The following is a 26,894-nucleotide window of genomic DNA, read 5'->3' as shown; positions in this document are numbered from 1 at the left end:
TCTTTCCCTTTGTCTTTTAACAGTTTGATTATAATTTGTTATCGTGTGATTCTCTTTGAGTTTTCCTACATGCGGTTCATTCGGTTTTTAGATTTGTAGGTTCATGTCTTTACTCACATTTAAGAAAATTTTGACCATATTCTGATATTCTTTCTGCCTTCTTTCTCCTTCTCTTTGGGACTCCCATTATTCATATGTTCATCCACTGATGGTATCTACAGGTCTCCTAGGCTCTGTTCATTTATATTCAGTCTTTTTTTCTTTCTCTTCCTTAGACTAGGTAATTTTGACTGATCTACCTATAAGTTTGCTGATACTCCCTTTTGCCTAATCAAATCTGGTGCTGAACCTCTCTAGGAAATTTTTCATTTTGATAAATTTACCTTTCAGCCCCAGAATTTCTGTTTAGTTTCTTTTTATAATCTCTATCATTTTATTGATATTCTCTATTTGTTTAAACACTGTTTCCCTTACTTTCATTAATTCTGTGTCCATCATTCCCTTTAGCTCAATTAGTGGATTTAAAGTGTTGATTAAGTCCAAAGTTTGGGCTCCATTATGGACAATTTATGCTATTTATTTGTTCATTTTTCTGTATGGGTTATATTGATACCTTATTGTTACTTTGCCTGCTTTGTAACCTTTTGTTTAACAAATGGGATATTTTGAGTATGTTGAAACCTTGGAAATCATAATCCACTCCTCCCCCCACACTCACCCCCCCTGGATTTTGTTGTTGTTTCTTGTGACTGCTGTTGTGTCTTTATTTCTCTCAACTAATTTTGTGTGATGTGTTTTCATTGCTGTGTGTGGCCACTGAAGTCTTTGTTGACTTATTGGTCAATTAGTGATTTGACAGATTTCCTTAAACACCTGGAACCAAAACCAAAACAAAACCACTTTATACTCTTTGTAGATGAGCTTTTTGTGTTGGAGAATTCCTTAAACACTCAGGCAAGGAGTTTACAACTCTGCCTTAGCGTTCACTTCTTGCAGAAAATCTGATGTTCAGCTGGACATGAGGGCTTAGGAGCTTCTCAGGTCTTTTCTTATATTCCCAGTCCTAGGCATGCCCCAATCTATCTAGATTCCCTGGAATATGTGGGAGATTTTCAAAGTCATTAATTCCCAATACAACTCACTCCCCACTTTTTTCTCAGGGTTTTTGATTTGTCCATTGTTTGCCCAAGTTGTTATCCCTTGCCCTAGGTGGCAGTGGCTAGTATATTTACCTTTAAATGTTTTTGACCAAGCCCTCAGGTTAGCAGTTCCACCTACGTATAGTTTTGCAAGTACTTTGAGCCAGTCCTTTAGGTATCCATCAGGCAGATCAAAACAAGAAAAACAAAACCAAAAAACCAAAACCCAACCAGCTGAAATTCTTTATAAGGTCTGTTCTGTCACCTCTGGTTCTGGAAACCTGTACCAGCCTGTGGGCTCTGATCTTCAAGGCCACTGCCTAGCTGAGGAACAGGGATGGGTCAAGGTAAGAAAAAACAGTTGCCTTTCCTGGTAGCTGGAATCCTTTGATTAATTTCCAGAGTTCTTATAAAGTTGATTGTGACAGTTTTTGTGAGTTCATTTCTTGTTTTGTACAGAGAAGTACATTTGGCATTCCCTGCTTTGTCACATTTCCCCATTAATTTCTGTAATATTACATATTTACCTGGACCTTTTATTTCAAAATCAGTGATTTTTAACATATTTTCCAGTTCTCATATTGTGTGCTCCTTCTGAAATATGTCCTTTCTTTTAGTCTTACACATGAATTCTTTAGAATTCCATAGACACTGTGTGTGTGTCTCTGTGTGTGTGTATTTAACAAATGTAAATGCTTATTATTTATGATTTATGGCTGGATTTGTCTCACATTACTAAAATGTTTGTTACTGTTTATTTTGATTAACAGATAATTAATATTTAGCATATGTTATGTAATATAAGCACAGTGAACTAATCGTTAATGTTGCAGTATGCCTGTTTTTCATGGGTATAGCTGTATAACAAGTATTCAAAATAATATTTTGCTATTCTTACAGTGTTGTTTTAGTGTTGTATACAAGTATTCAGTAGTGTTTTTTTAATATTAATTTTCTTAAGAAACTTTTCCTCCCTCCCTTCCTCCCTTCCTTCCTCCCTCCCTTCCTTCCTTCCTCCCTCCCTCCCTCCCTTCCTTCCTTCCTTCCTCCCTCCCTCCCTCCCTCCCTCTCTCTCTCTCTCTCTCTCTCTCTCTCCCTCTCCCCCTTCCTCCTGCCATGTAACGTGGGATCTTAGTTCCCCTACCAGGGATTGAACCTGTGCCCCCTGCATTGGGAGTGTGGAGTCTTAACCACTGGACCCCAGTGATTATTTTTAATATCTTTTATATTTCAAATGTTAGAGAGTTGTATGCCTCCCATGAGTTGGTGTGTGCTTTGGGGTGCCTGTGGGGAAATTCCTTTTCTTTCAAGGTTATTGTAACTTTTGATAACAGAGCATTTGAAAATAGGCTTTCCTGAAAATAATTTGAATTGCATGTAATCACCCTTTCTTTTTAGAGGAATCTTATTCATTTGTGTTCCTAAACATTTGCAGACCATGGTTGTAAAGCTTGATAAGTCTGTTAATCGTGAGTTTTACCTTTGGTGTAATATTATACTTTTCAGCATAAAATATTTATCTTCCAATCTGGTTAAAAGGAAGCCTTATATCTTACAGATATGTCTACCAGATGTGTGATCAAAGAATTATCACCAAAAGAGGACATTAATAATGGAGACTTATTTCAGACATTGGTTTTTGAAAGACTTGTAAGTCATGATTTTGATGATTTTGATTTCAGTGAAGTCCAGCAAAATATGCACAAGTTTGCGAATCAGTGGGAATATGAAGAAAAAAGTTACAAAGGAGTGACTACAACCCCTTGCAAAAATCTCACTGGTAGTAGAGATCAACAACATCATAAATCCTGGAATAATTTTCCTTTAAAGCAGAATGTTTCTGTAAGAAGTATGTCTCAATATTACAAATATTACAAGTCATATATGAGGAATAAGGACCTAAAAAGTAACGTAGGCTATTCAGGAAACAAGTTTTTGAAATGTTTGGAAAATAGGCTTGGATTAAGCCTTCATTCACATTTGGCTGAACTGCAGATTTTTCAAACTGAGGAGAAAATTTACGAATATAATCACGTTGAGAAGTCTATCAAAAACTGTTCCTCAGTTTCACCACTTCAAATAATTCCTTCTAGTGTCAAAACCAACATTTGTAATAAAAATGGGAAGGTTTTAATGCATCCTTCATTGCTTACACAACACCAGAAAACACATATTAGAGAAAAGCCCTACAAATGTAATGACTGTGGAAAGACTTTTAGCCATTGCTCAGTCTTAGCTAATCATCAAAAAATTCATTCTGAACAGAGACCTTACAAATGTAGTGAGTGTGGCAAAACCTTTAACAGATTCTCAAACCTCACAAGGCATCAGAGAATTCATACTGGGGAGAAACCATATAAATGTGATGTATGTGGTAAGGACTTTATGATACGTTCACACCTTTGGGGTCATGAGCGAATTCATACTGGAGAGAAACCTTACAAATGTAATGAGTGTGGCAAAGCGTTTTCTGAGCATTCAAATCTTGCTCAACATAAGAGAATCCATACTGGAGAGAAACCTTATAAATGTAATGAGTGTGGTAAGGATTTCACCACACGTTCACACCTTTGGGGCCATGAGAGAATCCATACTGGAGAGAAACCATACAAATGTCATGAGTGTGGCAAAGCTTTCACTGGGAGTTCAAACCTTACTCAACATAAGAAAGTTCATACTGGAGAGAAGCCATATAAATGTCATGTATGTGGCAAGGCCTTCAGTCAGAATTCAAGCCTTACAGTTCATCAGAGAATTCATACTGGGGAGAAACCTTACAAGTGTCATGAGTGTGGCAAAGCCTTTAAGCAGTACTCAAGTCTCAGCAGACACCAGAATATACATGGAGTGAAGATACAGATGTAAAGTGTGTGGTAAGGTTTTTATTAAATGTTCATATGTTTGGAGTGATGAGAGAATTTATACTGGAAAGAAACCTTACAGGAGAATATATTAAGGCCTTCAAGAAATGACCTGGCCTCAGGATCACCAAAGATTTCATAATGGAGAAAACGCTTACAAATATAATGAGTGAGGTAAATTGTTTTTAAGCAGGTTTCAGAATGTACCGTGCATCAGGGAATTATTAGTAGGAAGAACTAAGTCTGGTCCTTCTTGAAGATTAGTCAAATCATGTTACACTCTGCAGAGTAATTAAAAGTTAAAATCATTTAAAATTCATGAGATGGTGCCAGGGGCGGGTCAAAGGATCACGGATGTTTGACAAGGCCCACTTACCAAGTTATGAAATGTTTTTATTCTTAGATTTCTTGATAAGGCTCCATTTTTAGTGACTTTCAATCTGAGGTTCAAAATCTGTTAATGATGTTATATCTTCACAGACCTCTCATGTGCTGCCATGATGAAACACACCTGTAAAGGAACTTTACACCTGTAAAGGAACTTTTTAAAAATTTCGGTCCTAATGTAAAAAGTGATTTGTTTTAAATTTTCTTTCCTTTATTTTTGGTTTTTGTTTTTAATTTTCAATTGCACTTGTTCATTGGTGGTATATATGCATTAACCTTGTATCCTGCAGCCCTACTGTAGTGTTTTATTGTACCACACTTTAGGGTATTATTGTATTGTAGGGTATTTATTGTATTGTAGTGTTTTATGTACCACACTTTAGGGTATCATGCAATTGTTCAATTCCAGTGATAGGTGCCACCCCGTTTTGTTCATGGCGTAAAGAGCCTCTCTGTTACCATACTAATGTTGACGCAGTCTTACAGTCATTAAATCCGAATTGGTCATGGGCCAGGTTCCTGTTGTTCTGTGTTGCAGTCAGAGCATCTGCATTTTATTAAGATCTCAAAAGCTTGATGCATAATTGGTATTGGCATATAGAAAAATCTTTACTCATAAATGGAAACTTGTCACGGCCAAAACTACAAAATAACATACCACTAATCTAAAACATGCTGACAAGTTATGAAAACAACTAAATATAGGTCTAGATTATTGGAAGAATTTAGCTAAACTTCTTTTTCAGTATATCATGTTGGTTAAATACTATACTTTGTTACCGTCTCCACTAAGTTGAAGTCCCCATATCTGCTGCTCACCAATGTGTGAATTTATTGAAATCACTGAACTCCCTGTGCTTAAGTTTTCTTCCTCTTTAGAATAAAAATAGTAGTAGTTTCCATCGCCAAGATTTGTGAAGAATGAAGATGTTACTGAGCTTCCTAGCAGTTATTCTTACATTGTAAAGGTTTTTCAGAGTTACATATTCAACTCTTAGAAGGCTCTTAATGAAAGTAAAACTTAAGTAAATATTTCTCAGTGAGAACTAATGGTAAGTGGAGAATACTGAATTTCAGTTGAAATGATAAATATAACCATTGCTTCAGGTTCTCCTACAGCATCCCCCAGAAGAAATATGTCAGTCTTTGGGAGCTAACAGATCCTCCAAGTTTTTTTGGCAGTAGAAATGGTCTTCTTATTACAGACTATAATTAGAATCCTGGAGAATTTCTCTCTTCTTTACCATTATGCTTTCTCTAGGTGAAGGTTAGTGTCCACAGATTTGATGGTCAGGTTGCCTGTAGCCAACTCCTTCATCTTCATCTTTACAGGAATCTCCAGGACAGTGATGGCTTTTGGGCAGAAACATTTTCTCAGCGATTTTGGTTGCAAATTTGTTTACTGTGTCCACAGAGTGATACTGTACTCTATTTGTGTAAGATGTAACTATCGGAGGAAACTAGGGGAATGCCTCTACTATCTTTGTACCTTCCTGTACATCTGTGATTATTTCAAAATAAAAAGTTAAAGGGAATGTGGTTTGCTGTGGCTTTTACAAAATTCAAATCCAGCTGTTTGTTGATATGAGAATAAAGGATATGATAATTCTTACAACTGTCTACTCATCACCTCTTCCTGTTTCATGAGTATTGTAAATGTGGACGTGCCTACATCCCACATAATGCAGGTCTCCTCTACTTCCAAGAACTCCTGAATCAGGAGCGCAAGGGTAGAGCTAGGGAATTCGGTGTTTATAAAGTGTTTGCTGTGTTATGGATTGGTGGATGCTTCGTTTTGGAACCACCACCAATCCTGCATGAAGTGAGCAGACCTTCTGAAGAAAGAGGAAGACCGAAGTCTAGAAGCACCGCTGTGATTCTTTTCATTTGTGAATGAACAGAGCTTCAATCTTGTCCTTAAAAACAGGGATCAGAAGCTTGGTTGTTCAAGGCAGGGCTTCTCAAGAGCCTGACCGTGGAGAAAGATGCGCAAGCACAGGTCTTACCTTTTGGATGGAATGTGTCTTCTAATACGGTTCTCTAATACCATATGTCTCTGCACAAAAACTCTGAGCGGGGTCCAGGCATTCCTAGTGCTTTTAAGAGAATTTTATGGGCATACTGGTGAATGTCATAGTTCCTGAAATAAAACACACACACTTCCAGTAGTGACAGTTGGGGAGATTCTTTGAATTTTATACAGCATGAGACAAGAATAGGAGTATAAAGATAGTTCTGGTGTAGTATGAGGATTACTAGTTGAGCTTTGTGGCAGAACTTCTGGGTCCTGACAAGTTGTTTAACCTTTGTGAGTCTCAGATTGCTCCTCTGAGATGGCACCTGCCCTGCAAATCTCAGTTGAGTACTGTGAGGCTCACGGGGACCTTCCTGTGCAATCATTTGGTAAATAGAAGGCACTATGCTTGTGTGAGCCTTCCCATTATAGGGCACGTAACTGTATTCTAATTCATGGGATTCTCAATTTAAGAGCAATTTATGCTCTTGTAAGAGCATACCACCTCCAAAGCCATTCTCTCAGCCTTGGTGTGAGTCTTTTTGGGTTCATCTTGCTTGGGACTCTGTGGTTCTTGTACCTGGATATCTGTTTCTTTCTTCAGGGTCAGGAATTTTTCAGCCATAATCTCATCAAATATATATATTTTTAAATTATTTTATTTTAGGGCTTCCCTGGTGGCGCAGGGGTTGAGAGTCCGCCTGCTGATGCAGGGGACACGGGTTCATGCCCCGGTCTGGGAAGATCCCACGTGCCGCAGAGCGGCTGGGCCTGTGAGCCATGGCCTCTGAGCCTGCGCATCCGGAGCCTGTGCTCCACAATGGGAGAGACCACAACAGTGAGAGGCCTGCGTACCGCAAAATAAATAAATAAAAATAAAACATTATTTATTTTATTTTATTTTTGGCTGCATTGGGTCTTCGTTGCTGCATGCAGGCTTCCTCTAGTTGTGGCAAGGTGGGGGGCTACACTTCCTTGCGGTGCACAGGCTTCTCATTGCGGTGGCTTCTCTTGTGTTAGCACAGGCTCTAGATGTGCAGGCTTTGGTAGTTATGGCTCGTGGGCTCTAGAGTGCAGGCCCAGTAGTTGTGGCGCATGGACTTAGTTGCCCCGCGGCCCATGGGATCTTCCTGGACCAGGGCTCGAACCCATGTCCCCTTCATAAGCAGGTGGATTCCCAACCACTGCATCACCAGGGAAGCACCCATCAAATACATTTTTAACCCTTTTATCACTTCTCCTTCTGGGACCCCTGTAGTGGGAATGTTAGTACACTTGATGACCCAGTGGTCTCTTAAACTGTCCTCATTTTTTTAAAAATTGTTTTTCTTTTTGATGTTATGATTAGATGATTACCATTATTCTGTCTTCCGGACTGCTTATACTTCTATATCACCTAGTCTGCTGTTAATTTCTTCTAGTGAGGTTTTCATTTCAGTTATTGTATTCTTCAACTCTGATTTTTTATTATGTTTTTTGTTCCTTGTTAAAATTCTCACTGTGTTCATCTATTTTTCCCCTCAAGTTCCGTTAGCATTCTTGTTACTAATGCTTTGAACTCTTTATCTGGTAAATTGTGTATCTCTCTTTTATAAGTTGTTTTTTCAGTTATTTTTTTTCTTTTTCTTTCATTTGAAGCAAATTCCTCTGTCTTCTCATTTTGGTTAATTTTCTCTGTCTCAGTGAAACTAGGTGAGTCAGTAGGCCTGTCCTTATGTGGGAGCATCTCTCTGCAGTTGCGTGTGCCCAGTGGCTTTGGTGGGAGAGCTGCATCTGAAGTAAGCACAGGTCACGTCTTCCCCAGGGTTGCTATCAGCTCTCACCTTGGTGGGAGGTGCGGCTGGAGATGGAGGAGATAGAGCCAGAGCCAGGTGCGAGCAGGAACTTTCCCTCCCCTCTGCTCAGTGACCATCACTACCCTATTAGGGGTGGGGTTGGGTCCCAAGGTGCTGGAGCAGAAGCTCTGAGGGTAGGGTCCAAGCTGGTTCTGTTTCCTCTGAGTGTGTGCCCTCCATCCTCCCGGCAGCAGCATCTTCAACCCAAAAGGAGCGGTGCTGAAGCAAGAGGGGTCAGAGCAGGTGCCCGGTGTGGGCTGGAGTGTGTTGGGATGTTCCTGGCATGTCAGAGTTCCAGTCAACTCATCTGCCGCTTCCATGAGCACCAGTAATGACTGCTCTCCCCTCTCCCCCTGTTCAGATGCAGTGCCGGGTCTAGCCTGCTCTTCACCACCCCCCCTGCTGCCCCAACTGCACACTCCCCTTCAGTGGTAGTCTTTTCCCTAGTGGGGAGCTGTGCTGGAGCTAGAGGGGCTGGGGCGGGCATTTGGTGTGGGCCAGGGCATTCACTGGAGCAGTCGGGACACTGGCCAGAGCCCCGGGCAGTTTCAGTCTGCTTCCTTCACCACCTTGTTCCTGGGAGTAAGTGAGCATGCGTGTGCTCTTCACAAGTAGCATCTGTTTCTTACAGCCCTCCTTTAAGTCCCACTGGTTTTCAAACTAACCAAGGGGAATTGTCTTCCTGGGGTTGGACCCCAGGGCTAGGCTGCCCAGTATGTGGTTTGAACCCCTTACCCTCCAGGGAGGATCTCCAAGCTTGTGATATCCCTGTGGATCCCACCCTGATTGCTTCACCTCCCTTCCCGCGTGACTCTGTGTATAACTTTCTTTACAGCCTTGGTTGTACAGGAGTCCTTTTACCAGTTTCCACTTAGTTTTGCAAGAGAATTTTTCCCCATGTAGATGTAAAAATATTTTTGATATGTTCATAGGGAGAGATGAGCTCAGCACCCTCCTCCTCCACCATCCTGATCTTCCTTCAGGTCTAACATGGTTTGACTCCAGCTGGATTTTTTTTTTTTCAAGAGATCTAGTTAAAACATTTGGATTAAAGTAAAATAAAGAAATATAGGGCTTCCCTGGTGGCACAGTGGTTGAGAGTCCGCCTGCCGATGCAGGGGACACGGGTTCGTGCCCGGGTCCGGAAGGATCCCACGTGCCGCGGAGCGGCTGGACCCGTGAGCCAAGGCCGCTGAGCCTGCGCGTCCGGAGGCTGTGCTCCGCAATGGGAGAGGCCACAACAGTGAGAGGCCCGCGTACAGCAAAAAAAAAAAAAAAAAAAAAATAATTATGTCATGGCTTTTTAACCTATTAAATACACAACATGACCATATAATAGACTTTACAGTAGGTCATCAGTATAATTAAATGGTACTGTTACAACATTTATTAAGGTACAGTTTCCCAGTACTATTACTTGATGAATAACAAACATCATCTAACATCATATATATATATATATTTATATGTTTATGGTCTAATACGTGGTAAATATTTCAAAGTGCCTCTTCTCAGCTAAAAATTTGTATTTCTCTATTTCCAGGCCACAAGGTTCAACATATCAATATCCATTATTTCAAACTCATTCTTTGATTTTCAATTGATTGTATCTTTAATACGTTACAGAGATAGCTATATTAACGTATTTCCTATACTTGAGACAACTGTTTTGCTCCTGCAGAAATCCACCTGCCATCAACTCCACAGAAACAAAAAGGATTCATGACTTTCTTCCCCAAATAACTATTCCCCACTGTGTGTGTTTAGTAAAAACCTCCACTTAATTCCTCATGTAATTGACATGAGAGTACTCCTTCAAATCGCTTTCTTTCCAATACGGTCAGCTGGCATCCTCACACTCTACAGAAAAATCTATCTTCTACAGATGACAAAATCCGTGCCATCTTATCCCAAACATCATGTGTTTTTAAATTTTCTCACTCACCTCATGGTTTCTTTTTTCTTTTTTAAAAATTGTCCAAAACATCTTTAAACTCTCTTTTTCCCCACTCCATTTAATCTGGCCATTGCTACATGAAAAAAAAAATTAAATATGCTGTCTTCCTATATATCATTATACTTCACATGAGCACCATCTTTATAACGATGTAACATACAAATTTCATAACTTGGCTCCCAATATACCTACTCTCTGAAACTGATTTCCATTCCATCTTCACCCCATGGTACCTCATTACTCCCTGAGAACATTTTTCTCTTCAGTTTCTTAATGACAATCCTACATGCTATTCTTTTTTTTCATGGAACTTTTCCAGAAATTCCATGTTTAGTTAATTTCTGGATAAATTCATTATGTGAAATTGAAAGTTACACACTCAAAGACATCCTTAGGACGTCCAGATTGTGTCAGGCTTGTGTGTTTTTTTGTTTCTGCTTTTTTAAAATTTCATTGACTCTGAACTACCCCACTAAAAACATTAATACAATTCAATTGTATAAGTAATTACATAGTGTTTCATTTACAGTTGCTACTACTTTTCATCGTTTACTATGGGGCAGAATTTTATGTCTTGTGCACCATTCCCTTGTGATGTGACTTCCATAATTTCACTTACAGCTCCGTGAGGATGAGTGAATACACAAGTGAACATGGTACAAAAACATAACTTTATCTCTTTCTGATAAGATCAGGAGCTTTTGCGTTCCTTACACAGGCAAAGCAGAGCCTGTATTACATTGACCTTATGGCTTGTGAGAAGAAAGGGACTGACAGTTGGGAAACATGCAGCAACGAATGCAGGGATGTTCACTGGTAACCAACTGGGATTATTACAAAGAGCAACACAGACTTGGAAGATGGAGAAGAGAGTGTAAACCTACTAGTAGGTTTACTACTAATCAACCTACTAACCTTCCAAGCCTCCATCTCATGCTTATCCCTCTTCTTTTATCAGACCACAACAATCTTAGTCACTCTGATTTTATGGCAATAACAAATGAACGTAAATTCTCTGTGCGTGTGTGTGTATATAGATGTAGTAGTTACTGGGGGAGTCTAGCATATTACTCTTATTTCTGGCTTGGAAATTGGGAGGGTTTGAACAGTAAACCCAGAAAAACAATGTAGATTTGTATGCAGAAAAAAGGATTAGTTGAACTCACATTTTATATTTTATTTATTTACAAAAGCAATCAATTTTGCTGAAAATGCAGGGGGAAAAATGTAGAGGACGGTAGTACCCATTCAGCGTTCTTGAACTGAGCAAGTAGCAATGACTTATGTGACAGTTAAATAGTAGCATCTGTTAAAACTTACTATTGAGGTGCTTTTTGGGGGGAGAGGCTTATAGATTTATATATTTCTATGTATATTTTTCTATTTAGACTACTTGAGAATGGGTCCATATTGGAAAAATACATTTTACTAGAAAGCATCTTTATCACCACTTAGACTTCCAAATTCATTGGCATTGAGTTGGACAAATATATGCAATAATTTATAATATAAATTGCTGTCATCATGGTCTTCCTTTTACTTATAGGGCTTGGAAATTCTCAGGCACTTTGGTTCTTTTTCTCTGCTCATACTTAACTGATGCTGGTGCTTGCGGGTCTGAAGATTAGGAAAGAACTCACTGTTGGGTAGAAAAATTTCTCAGGGGAGCAGAGAAGTCAGCAAGATACAAGAGCTTCATTGCCAGACTCTCACCAGTCAACTCAATATTTCCTGCTCATTCCATATGAGAACCTGTCTGCCTCCCCAGATCATATAAAAGAAAAAGCTTTCTCAAAGCACTACAATGGTCTCCTTGGGAATGACAAATTGATTGTAGTTTTAATGGTAATTAACAGCTTTTAAAAAGTTAATTAAGTTTTTCACACATCCTCTTGAGCCTGCTTTCGCACTGCAGCTAAGTGAAAAGATAAATGCAGTTCTGAGGGGAGGGGAGGTCACAGAAGTGTAAACCCATATCTAGGGGTCTGACTGCCCCCCATGTAACACAGGTGCTGGTTTTCAATCCATCTCACTGCATTGCACAGCATCCTGGGAACTGAAAGAAGTCGTGTAACAATATTTATTTCAGTCTGAGAGGGAGAGTCTGCCAGTATCAGGAACAGGGGTAAGTGATTATCTCAGAAAGAGGAATTCTTCAGTGTTCAAATCTAGTCCAGCGCCAAAGCCACACAGAAAGAAGGAATGATTCTGAGACTTGAGCTGGACTAGTAAAGAGACATCAGGATTATAGATCCAACATCAATCCATAATGGCTTCTAACTTCTAGAGTATGATTTAGTGTAATCCACAATGACCTTGATTCCCAGCATTGATTCCAAGTGATAATGCAGCTTGACTTTTAATTTTCTTAAGAACCGTAGTTTTGAACGCAGTCTGAAGTTCAGCCTCGTTTACTGAAACCATATATTAAATTTTCAGGATTGCTGCAGATCTGTGTGCCTATAACACCTTCTGCTTATCATAAAGAGTAAGATGAATCTACAAGTCATTTAGGCCTGTGCAGAAATGGTGAATCGAAATGGCAGTTCCTGGTATAAAACTGTTTGCTCTAACTCTGGGTATATGGAGTACTTAATGGAGACCGTAATTGTTACCTCCTGAAAATGTCTTTGGTCTGTTTAATTTGATGAGTCTGTCTTCCCTATTGAAGAAAAGGAATCAGTACATAAGAAAAATGTAAATTTATATGATGATCTCAGATAGCCGCAGTCAGACACAAATATATCGTGATACTTTCACTAATTTAAAAATGTTCTACTATCGATTAAAAATGTCTAATTCCAATTTAATAAAAAGCACAGTTTTACACATTAGAGATTCCATTTTGCATACTTTCTTAAATGTTAAAATATAAGACAATCTACCTTTCTTGTTAATATTTTTACTCATGAATTAATACATTCATGTATACATGATCGGAAATTAATAAAAATTGTTCTACACTAACAATTATATTACACATTAGTGATTCATATCCACTACTTTATGGCACAGTATGATATTCAATAATTCCTGTGTTTGGTGGTATTACATTTTGTTCAGGCACAAAAGCGAGTGACACTCTCTATTGTGGTCCTGACACTGAGCCGCCCTTGTATTTATTAAATCCAACTTGGCCATGTGGCAGCTTTCTGTAGTATTTAAAAATCCCAGAATTTACATTTGGTTAAGATCTCTAAATCTTTATGAACAATTGTTATTTGTCTATGAAATAAATTTTTACACATAATGGAAACTTGTTACAACTAAAATTATAAAATAAATGACCACTGACTTAAAATATTATGACACATTATCAAAGCAGCTCAATATATATTTAAACTATTAGGAGAACACAGCTACCTGGATTTGTCAGTATCTCATAGTGATTAAACGTGCTAGGTTTTTTATCAGAAAAGTCAAGTTTAAGTCCTTTCCTGCCTATAACTATGGTGTAAATTTAGTCCAATCACTTCATTTCTCTGTACCTAAGTTCTCCTCTTCTTGAGAATAAAAGTAATAGTAGTTCCCTCTCACAGGTTTGGGAAAAATAAAGAAGTTACCAAGTACATGTATGACCTTCATAGCAGTGATTCACTCATCAGTAGAACTCTTTTTTTTTTTTTTTTTTCAGATTTTCTTTGCTTTTATTTTATTTTATTTTCATTTTAAATTAATTTTTTTGAGTATAGTTGATTTACAATGTTGTGTTAGTTTCTGCTGTACAGCAAAGTGAATCAGTTATACATATACATATATCCACTCTTTTTAAGATTCTTTGCCCATATAGGTCATTACAGAGTATTGAGTATAGTTCCCTGTGCTATACAGTAAGTTTTATTAGTTATCTGTTTTATATATAGTAATATGTATATGTCAATCCCAATCTCCCAATTTAACCTTCCCCCCTTTCCCGCTTGATAGCCATAAGTTTGTTTTCTACATCTGTGACTCAATTTCAGTTTTGTAAATAGGTTCATTTGTACCATTTTTTTGTTTGTTTAGATTCCACATATAAGTGATATCATATGACATATAAAAGCTCTTTAAAATTTATATAATAAAATCTTGGAAACCTCTTATTAAAAGAAAAACATTAAGGTAATCTATCTCAGTGGAAACTAAAAATAAGTTGAGAAGATTGGATTTCAGTTGATATGACACATGTAACCCATGCCTCATCTTTCTGTTCAGGAAACTCTAGCTCAGAAGGGAAATATCATTCACAGAGAACTGACAGGATGGCTATCAGAGATTTTGCAATAAAATGATCTTCCTATCCCAGAATATACTTGGAATCCTGGGAAATTTCTCTCTTCTTTACCATTATCTCTTCTGTCACTTCACTGGATACAGCCTAAGATTCACAGATCTGATTGTTGAGCATCTGCTTATAGCCAACTCCTTGGTCATGCTCTCTACAGGAATCCCAAGGACAATGGAAGCGTTTGGGTGGAAACATTTTCTCAATGATATTGAATGCAAAATTGTTTACTGTATTCACAGAGAGGCCAGGTATGTGTCCATTGGCAACATCTGCCTCTTGAGTGTCTGCCAGACCATCAACATCAGTCCCAGGAACTCCAGGTGGGCACAGCTTAAAATGAAAGTTCCCAAATACATTGAATCCTCTATTTTCCTCTGCTGGATTCTGCACATGTTGATAAGTATTATATTTACTAGGTATGTGACAGATAATTGGAGTAACAAAAACATCACAAAGAAAAAAGATTTGGGATTCTGTTATGCTTTAATTCATAACAGAATCACTGTCTTACTGAATGTAGGATTATTGTTATTTCCTGATGTTTCATGTTTGGTGCTCATGACCTGGTCCAGTGTCTCCATGGTTTTCATCTTGCCTAGGCACAAGCAAAGTGTGCTATACATTCATACAACCAATATCTCTCCAAGATCCTCCCCTGAATCTAGAGCGACCCAAAGCATCCTTGTCCTGGTGAGCACTTTTGTGTCTTTGTACACTCTCTCTTCAATCTTTCACATTTGTTTGGCTCTTTTTAACAATCCCAGCAGGTGGCTGGTGAACTCTGCTGCACTGATTACTGCATGTTTCCCAACCGTAAGCCCCTATATTCTCATGAGTCATGACCTCAGAGTATCCAGGCTCTTCTTTTCTTGTATAAAGATTAAATAACCACCTAGTCTTATGAGACATATGTAAATTGCTTGTATTTGCACTTTGTACAGCTGTTTATTCATCCCTCTTTGAGTCCTAAGTACAATTATTAAACAGTCACTTACAAGGGTGGTAAACAAAACAGTTAAGTTTGTGCTCCTAAAGAAGCAATACATCATAATACAATTTTAAATACATTATTGTGCAATTATCATATAAATACTTATATAAATGAAATTTTATTAATGCTCGTAAGAGAGCTGCAGAGTCTAGGCAGTATTAAGCAGGAGTTGAGACTTACGGAGAAGTGTTTGTGTGTGCAACTATCAATCTGGAATAATAATTTTCCCGGAAATAAAGTATGCATGGAACTGTAGGAAAAGCTACATGACATAAACAGCATCCAAGATGGTCATTCAAGAAAAAAAATCCCAGAAAATAGTGAACAGTGTGGTGTTAAGCTGAAGGGTATTTTAGATTCAAAGAGTAAAGATTTGGGGGGTCCTAAATATGAACTTCTTATATTTCATCTTTGAGGAGATTGCACTCATTTGAAATGTGATGTTATGAATGCACATTAGCACATTTAAACATTTTCATTTGGAAGTGGCCAGTAAGATCTAGAGTGGCTGAAAGAGCACAAAACATGTTTCTGCTAATTTTTTAAAGACATCAGGTGAGTGTTGAAAATTTTAAAATACATGATTTCTGGGGTAAAATTGCATGTAATTTGAGATCTGTAAAAAGGCATTTTTTCCTATAATATTCAGAAGCTAATTGGGCATTTTTGCAAGTAAAAGAATTCAGGATGCAAATCCCAAGGCTGCCAGTAAGAGTAGCTCATAGGGCTTCCCTGGTGGCGCAGTGGTTGAGAGTCCATCTGCCGATGCACGGGACACCGGTTCGTGCCCCTGTCCGGGAAGATCCCACATGCCGCGGAGCGGCTGGGCCCATGAGCCATGGCCGCTGGGCCTGCGCATCCGGAGCCTGTGCTCCGCAACGGGAGAGGCCACAACAGTGAGAGGCCCGCGTACAGCAAAAAAAAAAAGAGTAGCTCATAAAACATAACAAAGGTGAGATTCCTATTACCAATTTAAAGTTTATTGGGACTAAGTAAGCAAATTTACAGTGTTCATACCTTCCAGCAGTAAAGAAATAATCAATTTTCTCATTGGTTCCTCTGATGTTGTGAACATTTTTGTCCATCTAATTTTTGTATTTGAAACCCAATTCCAATGGTGATGGTATTAGGAGGTGGTGATATTGGAAATGATAAGGTCATGAGGGAAGTGACCTGATAAATGGGATTCGTGCCCTCATAATAGTACCGCAGAAAAGCTCATTTGCCCCTAGTCACATTTGACTACATAGCTAGAGGACCGTCTCTATGAATCAGAAATGGTGCCTTTAGTAGACAGTGAATTTGCTGGTGCCTTGATCTTGGACTTCCCAGTCTTTGCCACACTGAGGAAAAAAATCATCATCAGTTGTTTATAAACTACCCAGGCTCTGGTATTTCTTTTTTTAGCGACCCAAAGAGAATAAGGCAAAAATTGGTACTGGGAAATAAGAGTACATCTGATAAAGAATACTTAATAATGTGGAAGTGCCATTAGAACTGCATATTTGATAGAGTACAGAAGAGTTTGGAAGTGCCTGCTGAAAAAAACCACTGCATCACCATGAAAGAACGATTAAGGACAGCTCTGATGGAAGCTTAGAAGGAAAAGAGGAGAGCCACAGAGAACCTCAGACTTCTTAAGGAATACTTCAGTGTCCATAAACAAAATTGGGGGAGAAATCTGTACTTTGAAGAACAATCAGATGAGGCAGAAATATGGAACATTTTATTGGAAACTAGAGGAAAGTGATTGCTGTTTTAATGTGGCAATAGGTTGGCTGAATTGTAGTCCTCTCCTAGAGTAATTTGGAAGGTAGATTTTGTGAGTAATGAAACTGGAACTTTGACTGAGGGAGTGTCTAAGCAAAATGTTGAAGGAATCGTCTTTCTCTTAAATGCTTATAGTAAACTGGGAGAAGAAGGAACCAATGTAAATATGGAATTCTTAATCAAAACAGAAGTAGAGGGCTTCCCTGGTGGCACGGTGGTTGGGAGTCCGCCTGCCAATGCGGGGGACGCGGGTTCGTGCCCCGGTCCGGGAGGATCCCACATGCCGCGGAGCGGCTGGGCCCGTGAGCCATGGCCGCTGGGCCTGCGCATCCGGAGCCTGTGCTCCGCGACGGGAGAGGCCACAACAGTGAGAGGCCCGCGTACCGCAAAAAACAAACAAAACAAAACAAAACAAAAAACAGAAGTAGAATTAAAAATTGGGGAAATAGCCAGGAATTTTAAACAACTACAATTGATATGCTAAGAGCTGTGATGGATAAAATAAACAGCATGAATGATTAGATGGCAATATAAGCAGAGAGATTAAAAAATTAATAAAAATAAAAAAGAAATGCTATACATTAGGAAAAAAAGTAACAGAAATAAAGAATGTGTTTGAGAGGCTTATTAGTAGACTGGACACAGCTGAGGAAAAATATCTCTGTGCTTGAAGACATAGTAAAAACCTCCAAAACTGGATCAAAAGAGAAAATGTGCTGGAGAAGAAAAACAGAACAGAATATGAAAAGATTGTGCAACAATTAAAACAGTGTGTCATATGTACAATGGGTATATGAGAAGGAGAATAAAGAGAGAAAGGAATATAAAGTATTTGAAATGGTAATGACTGAAAATTTCCCCAGATGTCTTACATCAAACCAGAATATCCAAATCCAGACAAAAACATTACTAATATTCATAATAACAGACCAATATGTCTCAGGAACAAAGGTGCAAAAATCCTCAATTAAATATTAGCAAGTTGAATCCAACAATGTTTTAAAAGAATTGTGCAATCGACCAAAAGGGATTTGTCCCAGTCAAGCAAGGCTGCTTCAATACTGCAAAATTAAGTACTTGTATCCATGTCATCAACACCCTAATGATGAAAAAATATATGATAATATCAATATGCAGAAGAAAATTTTGACAAACTTCAACACCATTCTTGATAAAAACTCTGTGTAAACTGGGGATAGAAAGAAGCTTCCTCATGTTAATAAGGAAAATCTACAAGAAACCTTACAGCTTACATCACCCATGATAAGAAACAAGAAGCTTTCTCACTAAGTTCAGGTACGAAGCAAGGTTGTCTCCTTTCACTATTTCTTTTCAATATTGTATAAGAAGTCCATGTTAATGCAATTAGACAAGAATAGGAAGTAAAATGAATACAGATTGGATACAAGATAGATTGGAAGAAAAAAATAAGAAAACTAGCAACTGGATTAAAAATGGACCAACAGGGCTTCCCTGGTGGCGCAGTGGTTGGGAGTCTGACTGCCAATGCAGGGGACATGGGTTCGTGCCCTGGTCTGGGAGGATCCCACATGCCATGGAGCGGCTGGGCCCGTGAGCCATGGCCGCTGAGCCTGCGCGTCCAGAACCTGTGCTCCACAACAGGAGAGGCCACGGCGGTGAGAGGCCCACGTACCGCAAACAAAAAAAAAAAAAAAAAAGGGCCAACAAACTTAACAGATACCTCACCAAAGAAGATAGACACTTGGCATATAAGCATATGGAAAGATGAACCACATCACATGTCATCAGTGAAATACAAATTAAATATTCAATGATATAACACTAAATACCCCTTAAAATGACCAGAATTTGAACAGGGTCAATAACGAATGCTGTGGTGGATGTGGAGCAATAGGAAATCTCATTCATTGTGAGTGGAAATGCAAAATTGTACAGCTACTTTGGAAGACAGATTGCCAGTTTCTACAATAATAAACATCCCCGTACCATGCAGTCCAGCAGGCTTGCTCATTGGTAATTACTGAAAGGAATAGAATATTTACTTCCACAGAAACCTGTACATGGATATTTATAGCACCTTTATTCAAAACTTGAAAGCAAACAAGGTGTCCTTCAGTGAGTGAATTGATAAATACACTCTGGTACATACTGGGAATGGAATACTATTTAGTGCTAAAATGAGTAAGCATCAAGGCATGAAAATGTATGGAAGATCCTTAAACACATATTACTAAGTGAGAGAAGCCAATCTGAAAGGACTACATAATATATGATTTTAACAATATGATATTTGCTAAAGACACAGGTGTAAGACATTAAAAGTTTCAGTGTTTGTAAACTCAAAATGGATTAAAGACCTGAACGCAAGGCCAGACACTATAAAACTCTTAGAGGAAAACATAGGCAGAACACTCTTTGACATAAATTGCAGCAAGATTTTTTTCGACCCACCTCCCAGAGTAATGGAAATAAAAACAAAAATAAACAACCGGGACCTAATTAAATTTAAAAGCTTTTGCACAGCAAAGGAAACCACAAACAAGACGAAAAGACAACCCTCAGAATGGGAGAAAATGTTTTCAAACAAAGCAACTGACAAAGGATTAATCTCCAAAATATACAAGCAGCTCATGCAGCTCAATATCAAAAAAAACCAAACAACCCAATCCCAAAATGGGCAGAAGACCTAAATAGACATTTCTCCAAAGAAGATATACAGACTGCCAACAAACACATGAAAGAATGCTCAACATCATTAATCATTAGAGAAATGCAAATCAAAACTACAATGAGGTATCACCTCACACCCGTCAGAATGGCCATCATCAAAAAATCTACAAACAATAAATGCTGGAGAGGGTGTAGAGAAAAGGGAACACTCTTGCACTGCTGGTGGGAATGTGAATTGGTACAGCCACTATGGAGAACAGTATGGAGGTTCCTTAAAAAACTACAAATAGAACTACCATATGACTCAGCAATCCCACTACTGGGCATATACCCTGAGAAAACCATAATTCAAAAAGAGTCATGTACCACAATATTCATTGCAGCTCTATTTACAATAGCCCGGAGATGGAAACAACCTAAGTGTCCATCATCGGATGAATGGATAAAGAAGATGTGGCACATATATACAATGGAATATTACTCAGCCATAAAAAGAAATGAAATTGAGCTATGTGTAATGAGGTGGATAGATCTAGAGTCTGTCATACAGAGTGAAGTAAGTCAGAAAGAGAAGGACAAATACCGTATGCTAACACATATATATGGAATTTAAGAAAAAAAAAATGTTATGAAGAACCTAGGGGTAAAACAGGAATAAAGACAGAGACCTACTGGAGAACAGACTTGAGGATATGGGGAGGGGGAAGGGTGAGGTGTGTTAGGGCGAGAGAGAGACATGGACATATATGCATAGCACAGGGAGATCAGCTCGTTGCTTTGTGACCGCCTGGAGGGGTGGGATAGGGAGGGTGGGAGGGAGGGAGACCCAAGAGGGAAGAGATATGGGAACATATGTATATGTATAACTGATTCACTTTGTTATAAAGCAGAAACTAACACACCATTGTAAAGCAATTATACCCCAATAAAGATGTAAAAAAAAAAAAAAAATCCCAAGAAATAAAATTACTCTTAAAAAAAACAAAACTCTTTAAACTTAAAAAAAAAACTACATTGGTATGGGTGCATACACAATAGGATATTTCAAAATATTTAATGCTCTCAAATAATATTTAGAAAATGGACATGTTTCCCTTTTTTATTTTTATCTCAATTAATGCACTTTATAAATGTGGTAAAATATAAGTATTATGTAAGGAGTGGGGAGAGAACAAACTATAGCCATACAATTCTTAAAACATAGAAACACACATACAATAGGGCAAAAACACCAAAAAAATCATCTGTTAATTCAGTTATAATGTGCATTATTACTTAATATTGATCATTACTTCCTTTGTGTATCATCAAATACACATTTATGACATCATTTCCAAAGGCTTTTGTCCCTTTCCAACATACATTTTAATCCATCCTCCATTGCTGCCTTTGGTTTATTTTCAAAGAAAGCTGTGATGTAAAAACCTTCATGCACCTCCTCTCTGAAGATGGAGGCTCCCTCACCTACAGATAGGAGGTCGCTGCAAATCATTTTGTGAATGCATGTGGCCCCAGGGAGAGGAGGGGGTGAAAGGACCTAAGGACTCAGGGTAACTTTTGAGAGAATTCTGAGAGCAAAGTCTCACACAATCCCAATGCCATCGTGTGATACCTGCCAATCACTCACCTCCCCTTCCCCAAGGGCATATGAACTAGGTATGACAGGGCCATGCCCATAACAAAAAGAGCCCCATCCCCAGGATAACAGGCTGACAGAGCCAGTGCTTCTAGAAGTTACAGCCCCAAATTGCTCACCCTACTCAGAGGTCTCAGGTGTGCTGTGTGTGATATCTCTAGCTCAGTGCTATGGAAAACAGGTCTTGTAGGTAGTAACATGAGCGCCAACAGAGAACTTGTTAAACATATCATTTCATGGGTTCACCTCAAACCTGCTGATTCATAACTTCTTAGATTGGGGAGCTGAGCCCAAAAGGATTTGTATTCACTTTAAAGCTTCAGAGAAAACGTTTAGCTAAGTGATTCTCATCTGGTTTCCCAGTGGTGTCACATGACCAATATTAATAAATCACATCACCTGTGCCCTCCCCACAGAGTCTGGCTATTGGTGCTGTGGGAGCGTCAGGGTTGTTTGTATTAAGTGCTCCAGGTGATTCTAAGGTGAGGCCTGGGCCGGCTCCCGGCTACATTTTGTGAGAGTTCAGACAAAGCTTCAGTCCTAGGAGAGGCAGCAGGGTCGCCTGTACATGGGGTTGGAAGGGGAGTGTCAGTGCAGCCCACATATTCTGTGTTAGAAGAATTTTTGGTTGTCTGTATGAGGAGAGAACACGTGTAGACAACAAAGAAAAACCTCAGTTTGTTTTCCTTGTAGTAGCTGATTGTTCCCCAGTCTCTCCGGAGACGAAGGACAGGAGAGGTTGGCTTTTTCAGCATTTCAAGGTCCTTCTGCCTGTGGCTGTGCTGGGAGCAGGTGAAGGAGCTGTGCTGACACCGTTGAAGGCATATTCTCAAGATGCTGGTGTGATTCCTCAACATAATATTGATGAAAAAAGGACCCAGAACAGGAGGAGAAAGGAGGAGGAAACAGCAGTTTCTCAGGTAAATATCCAGTCCTATATCAGAGGCTGTGTCTGCTTTTCCTCCTGGAGTATCATGGGCTAAGAACTTAAAACCTTTAATTCTCTACTTATGATGTTGCCTAGTGTGGTTATTTTCAACGACTTAATTTTTTTTCCTTTTATTATAGTCAAAATCAGTGCTTTAGAATACTTCCCCCTCATGTCCCAGAGCCTTTTCTCAGGTGTCTGCCCCAAGGCTCCCTGCAGAGCCTGAAGAATTCTCACCAAGAATTAATGACTTTCAGCTACTGAGAACTCTTTGTGAGAGATCAACCCGGGAAGGCATTGATAGCCAAGATTCCCACTGGGGTGGGGCTGGATCTGGGGATCTTAGTGAGAAGGGAAGAGTGAAGTGTTTAGTTGATATATGGATGCAACAGCAGCTCTTTAGAACAGGATTAAGAAAATGCACGTAAAAACAGGTTGACTTTAATGATCCAGAATCCCTCAGAAAGTTCCGAAGAAAACATTAGCGGCTATTTTCTCTATTTGTAAGAAAAACTTACTATTTAAATGCACTGTTAGGGATACGGAGCAAAGGAGGTATATATGGAGTGGAATTTGCATAAAACTCATCTTTTTCCCTGGTAGATTCTGATTTCCTTATTTTTGCCCAGAATACCTAAGCAGTGATAATGTGTCCTGCTGCGTGCTTCAGTCACCTGATACCAATTTATCCCATTACAGCTGAGGTTCACTGATTCAGGTACTTTCTGCCAATTTCCTGCACTATGAAGTTCAAAATTTTTTATCCTTAATAACGGTCTTGGAAAGATTTAATGAGGGAAATGTATAAACCATTCCAGTTAATGTAGAGACTCCATTTCTTTTTAGTTTCTCTTTGTTTGCAGTTGGCTTTGAAATATAAAAATTCAACTTTGCTTATTAGAGATACTGGGTTTTGTAAGTGAAGGTTTTTTCCTTTGCGGAGCACAGGCTCCAGACGCACAGGCTCAGCGGCCATGGCTCACGGGCCCAGCCGCTCCGCAGCGTCCCGGACCGGGGCATGAACCTGTGTCCCCTGCATCAGCAGGTGGACTCTCAACCACTCTGCCAGCAGGGAAGCCCTTAAGTGAAGGTTTTCTTCAAGCCTTTTCATCAGTCAAGGTTTTGACAGTTTCCATTATACTCCACACTCATGTCGCTGACATACTTTTTTTTTTTTATCACTCCTTTGCATTCTCCAGAAAGTTTCCAAGCATCATATTACATTAATGGTGTCAAATTTCTAATATATAGCTCAGCACAAACTATAAAGATCTTAAAGGAACGAAAAGATTTAAACCAATAGCTCTAATTTATTTTATATCACTATGTATGTTTGCACCCTAGTGCATTTTAAAAATACAAAGATTATCCTCCACAGATTTATAAGATTTATCTAAGTAAAAATTTTGATTTTGTTGACATGTATATTTTCTTCTCTATCACTTTTATGTTTTTAAATTTTATTGAAGTATAGTTGATTTACAATATTGTGTTAATTTCTGCAGTACAGCAAAGTGACTCATTTATAGATATATATATATTCTTGTTCATATTCTTTTCCATTATGATTTATCACAGGATATTGAATGCAATTCCCTGTGCTATACAGTAGGACCTTGTTTATCCATCCTATATATACTAGTTTGCATCTGCTAATCCCAAACTCCCTCCCCCAAATCCCCTCCCCCTTGGCAACCACAAGTCTGTTCTCTGTGTCTGTGAGTCTGTTTCTGTTGTGTAGACATATTCATTTGTGTTGTAGTTTGGACTCCACATACTCTATCACTTTAAATATGTACAAAGTTGCTCTTTTTATGTATAACTGTGTGCACGATATGTTAACATTATCTGATCCTTTTTTATTGTTTCTGTTGCTCTTCCCAGTTATGGAAACTGCTATAAACTTTGAGTAGGATTGTCTGTGTATTTGTCTGTGTTCTTTTTAGATGAATTCTAGTTCAAGTAAACTGGAGTGAAACCCAAGCTCTACCATTTTATGAATGTTTGACAAAATATTCTCAAAAAAAGGAAAAGTAACATTATGTTTCTTCAGTTATTTATGTGGTGCATTCAATAATATGTTAAAAAAGGTAGAAATCTATATTATATATCATAAATATTGAAAAAGAATTGTTGCTGGTATGCTTACTATTCTATTAGACCTGCAAAATCAATTAAACACTTTAAGTTCAAAGTTAACCATAGATTGTTACCATGCTGTTCTACAGTTATGGTATCAAAATATGTGGTACATGGACCAGAGACATTGGCATTACTAGTTAAAAGTGAGCTTGTCAAAAATGTGGAACTCAGGCTCCACTCCAGAGCTCTTGAGTCAAAAATCTGCATTTTTACATTATCCCCAGTTTGCTTTCTTACATATTAAAATATGACAGTTTTACTTTTCCACCTGAGAAATATATACAGTTTATCCTGTGTATTGAAAGTACAACATTCAAAAATGCCTATGCCTGTGTTTATGCCATCATTTTATAATTTCTGTTCAAGATAATAATAGTCTCTACAGTGGTGTCATGAATCATATGTCATCCTCTTTTCTTGGAGTTAGAAATATGATACAGAATATTTCTGTGTAAAAAAAATTATTGCATAATTCAAGACACTGTCCTAAATCAAACCAGTTCTCTTAACTTGCTGTTTTCATCTTGGGTCAAATAATGAACTCTTCCCATTTTGCCACTTGGCAAATGTACTCTTTAATCTCAGGGACTGTTGACATTCACAAATGTGGCCACAGAATTTTCTCAGGATTAGTGGGAATGCCTGATCTTGTTCACAAGGATGTGATGTTAGAGAACTATAGGAACCTGGTCTCCTTGGGTGTGGATAACTTCCTTCCAGAATTCCTTATCCATCCACAGGGTTTTGGTTCCTTCATTTGTAGAAAGTCTCCTGGAATCTTCTGTGTCCTACAATAGAGTTTCAGATCCCTGCTTTCAAGGAAAAAAAATGAGAGTTTGTGGGTGTAGACAGAAAGGCTGCATGATGATTCATCATGATTCCAACCTCCTTCTTTCTTGAGGTAATCTTCATCCTTCACTAGGTTAGTGGTAATTCTATAAGTTCAGTACTATAAGATAGTGCTGCCCGCATCTTAAATTCAGACTTTTACCCTTGATTTTTTACTTAATAGTTCTTGGTCAGAATCTCAGGATCTGATTTTTTAACTGTTGTCTACTACAATACAGGAGCTTTCAAAAGACCGGTAATTGGGGAAGTCAATTTCTAGAATATTTTAACATTCTACAGTACCTTCTCTTCTCATCTAAGCTCAATACTGGATTGGAAACTGTAGGATCTCCAAGAAAACTTATGTTCATTTTTCTAATTAACAGGTTCCCTTTTTGGAGTAAAAGAAGAATCCCTGAGATGTGAAGGGAGTGGAGACAGTAGCTGTATAACCAGGTACGTGCGAATGGATGAAGCAGATGACACAGGTGAGAGGTCCAAAGATCACAGAGGAACTCATATCTTATAATATGGCTTGGGAAGGCATGCTTCAATGGAAATGATTTTTGCGAAGCCTAGATTTATTTCTGTTGCTGTCATAGAGGGACATCTCCTGCCCGCATCTTAGGCTCTTAAATCCTCCGTGTATTCGTCTTCAGCCCCAGTGATTATCCCTCACATTCACAGTGAGAGCCAAAATCCTCCTCTTGGCCTGTGATGACCCTCATGATCTGACTGCCCTTCTGTTGCTTTGGAGGTTCTAGGGAAAACTGTTTACATTTCTGAGTAACTCTATGTTAAGTTCTGTTTCTGCCTCAAGTCAGAAATGTGTGAGGAGAGTCATGGAGATATTGGGATTAGGTGACAAAATTCTTGGAATACCCAATCCAATGGAAACTTCAAACATGACCCTACAAAGTTCAGACTCAGTCATTTCATCAGAGCATCAAGCATCTCCCCAGAATTATAAAATGTTATCCTCCATTTTACTTCCAATGAACTAACATGAGACATTTTTACTTTCTATGAACTAACGTGAGACATTTTAAGTGTACTTGCCCAATCCATCAATGGTAGAATAACTTAATATGTTTATTTATCTCATAGAAGTCTTGAATATGTTCATTCCATAGCAGCGCTTGGAACATTGACTACCATATTTTAAAGTCCCAATTGTTGTTTAATTTCCTAATAACTGTAATTTTATAAGTCTGCCTTATTTAAGCGCCTTATTTATGGCACTTATAGTTGCTGTGTCCTGTATTTTTTCACTTTCTCATTAGTTCTGTGTCAAAATCATACATGATTTTAGATTCAAAAGATCTAGTATAACATGCTCATATGAAAACATCTTTGGTAAGAAGTGCCTTAGATAATTAGAAGGCACCCTGTATTTGTGAAAATGTTTGGTTCATTTCTTCAACCAAAAAGTAGTCATTTTATTCATTTACTTTCCTCAGTGTGTATCTGAATCATGGTATAATGTA

General features: G+C 38.5%; 1 protein-coding gene across 1 annotated transcript; it reads left to right on the top strand.

Annotated features, from left to right (window-relative positions):
• Nucleotides 1-14,460: 14,460 nt before the first annotated feature.
• LOC103088296 (vomeronasal type-1 receptor 4-like) lies at nucleotides 14,461-26,125 on the top strand. The gene is made up of 5 exons (XM_007459344.1): nucleotides 14,461-15,309; nucleotides 22,154-22,429; nucleotides 24,384-24,399; nucleotides 25,794-25,895; nucleotides 26,067-26,125. The coding sequence occupies exons 1-5, from the start codon at nucleotides 14,461-14,463 to the stop codon at nucleotides 26,123-26,125; spliced, it is 1,302 nt and encodes a 433-aa protein (XP_007459406.1).
• The last annotated feature ends 769 nt before the right edge of the window (nucleotides 26,126-26,894 follow it).

This window comes from Lipotes vexillifer, unplaced genomic scaffold, assembly GCF_000442215.2.
Source record: "Lipotes vexillifer unplaced genomic scaffold, Lipotes_vexillifer_v1.1 scaffold553, whole genome shotgun sequence".
In the NCBI taxonomy this organism is placed as follows: Eukaryota; Metazoa; Chordata; class Mammalia; order Artiodactyla; family Lipotidae; genus Lipotes; species Lipotes vexillifer.
This window is presented reverse-complemented; position numbering and strand designations above follow the sequence as displayed.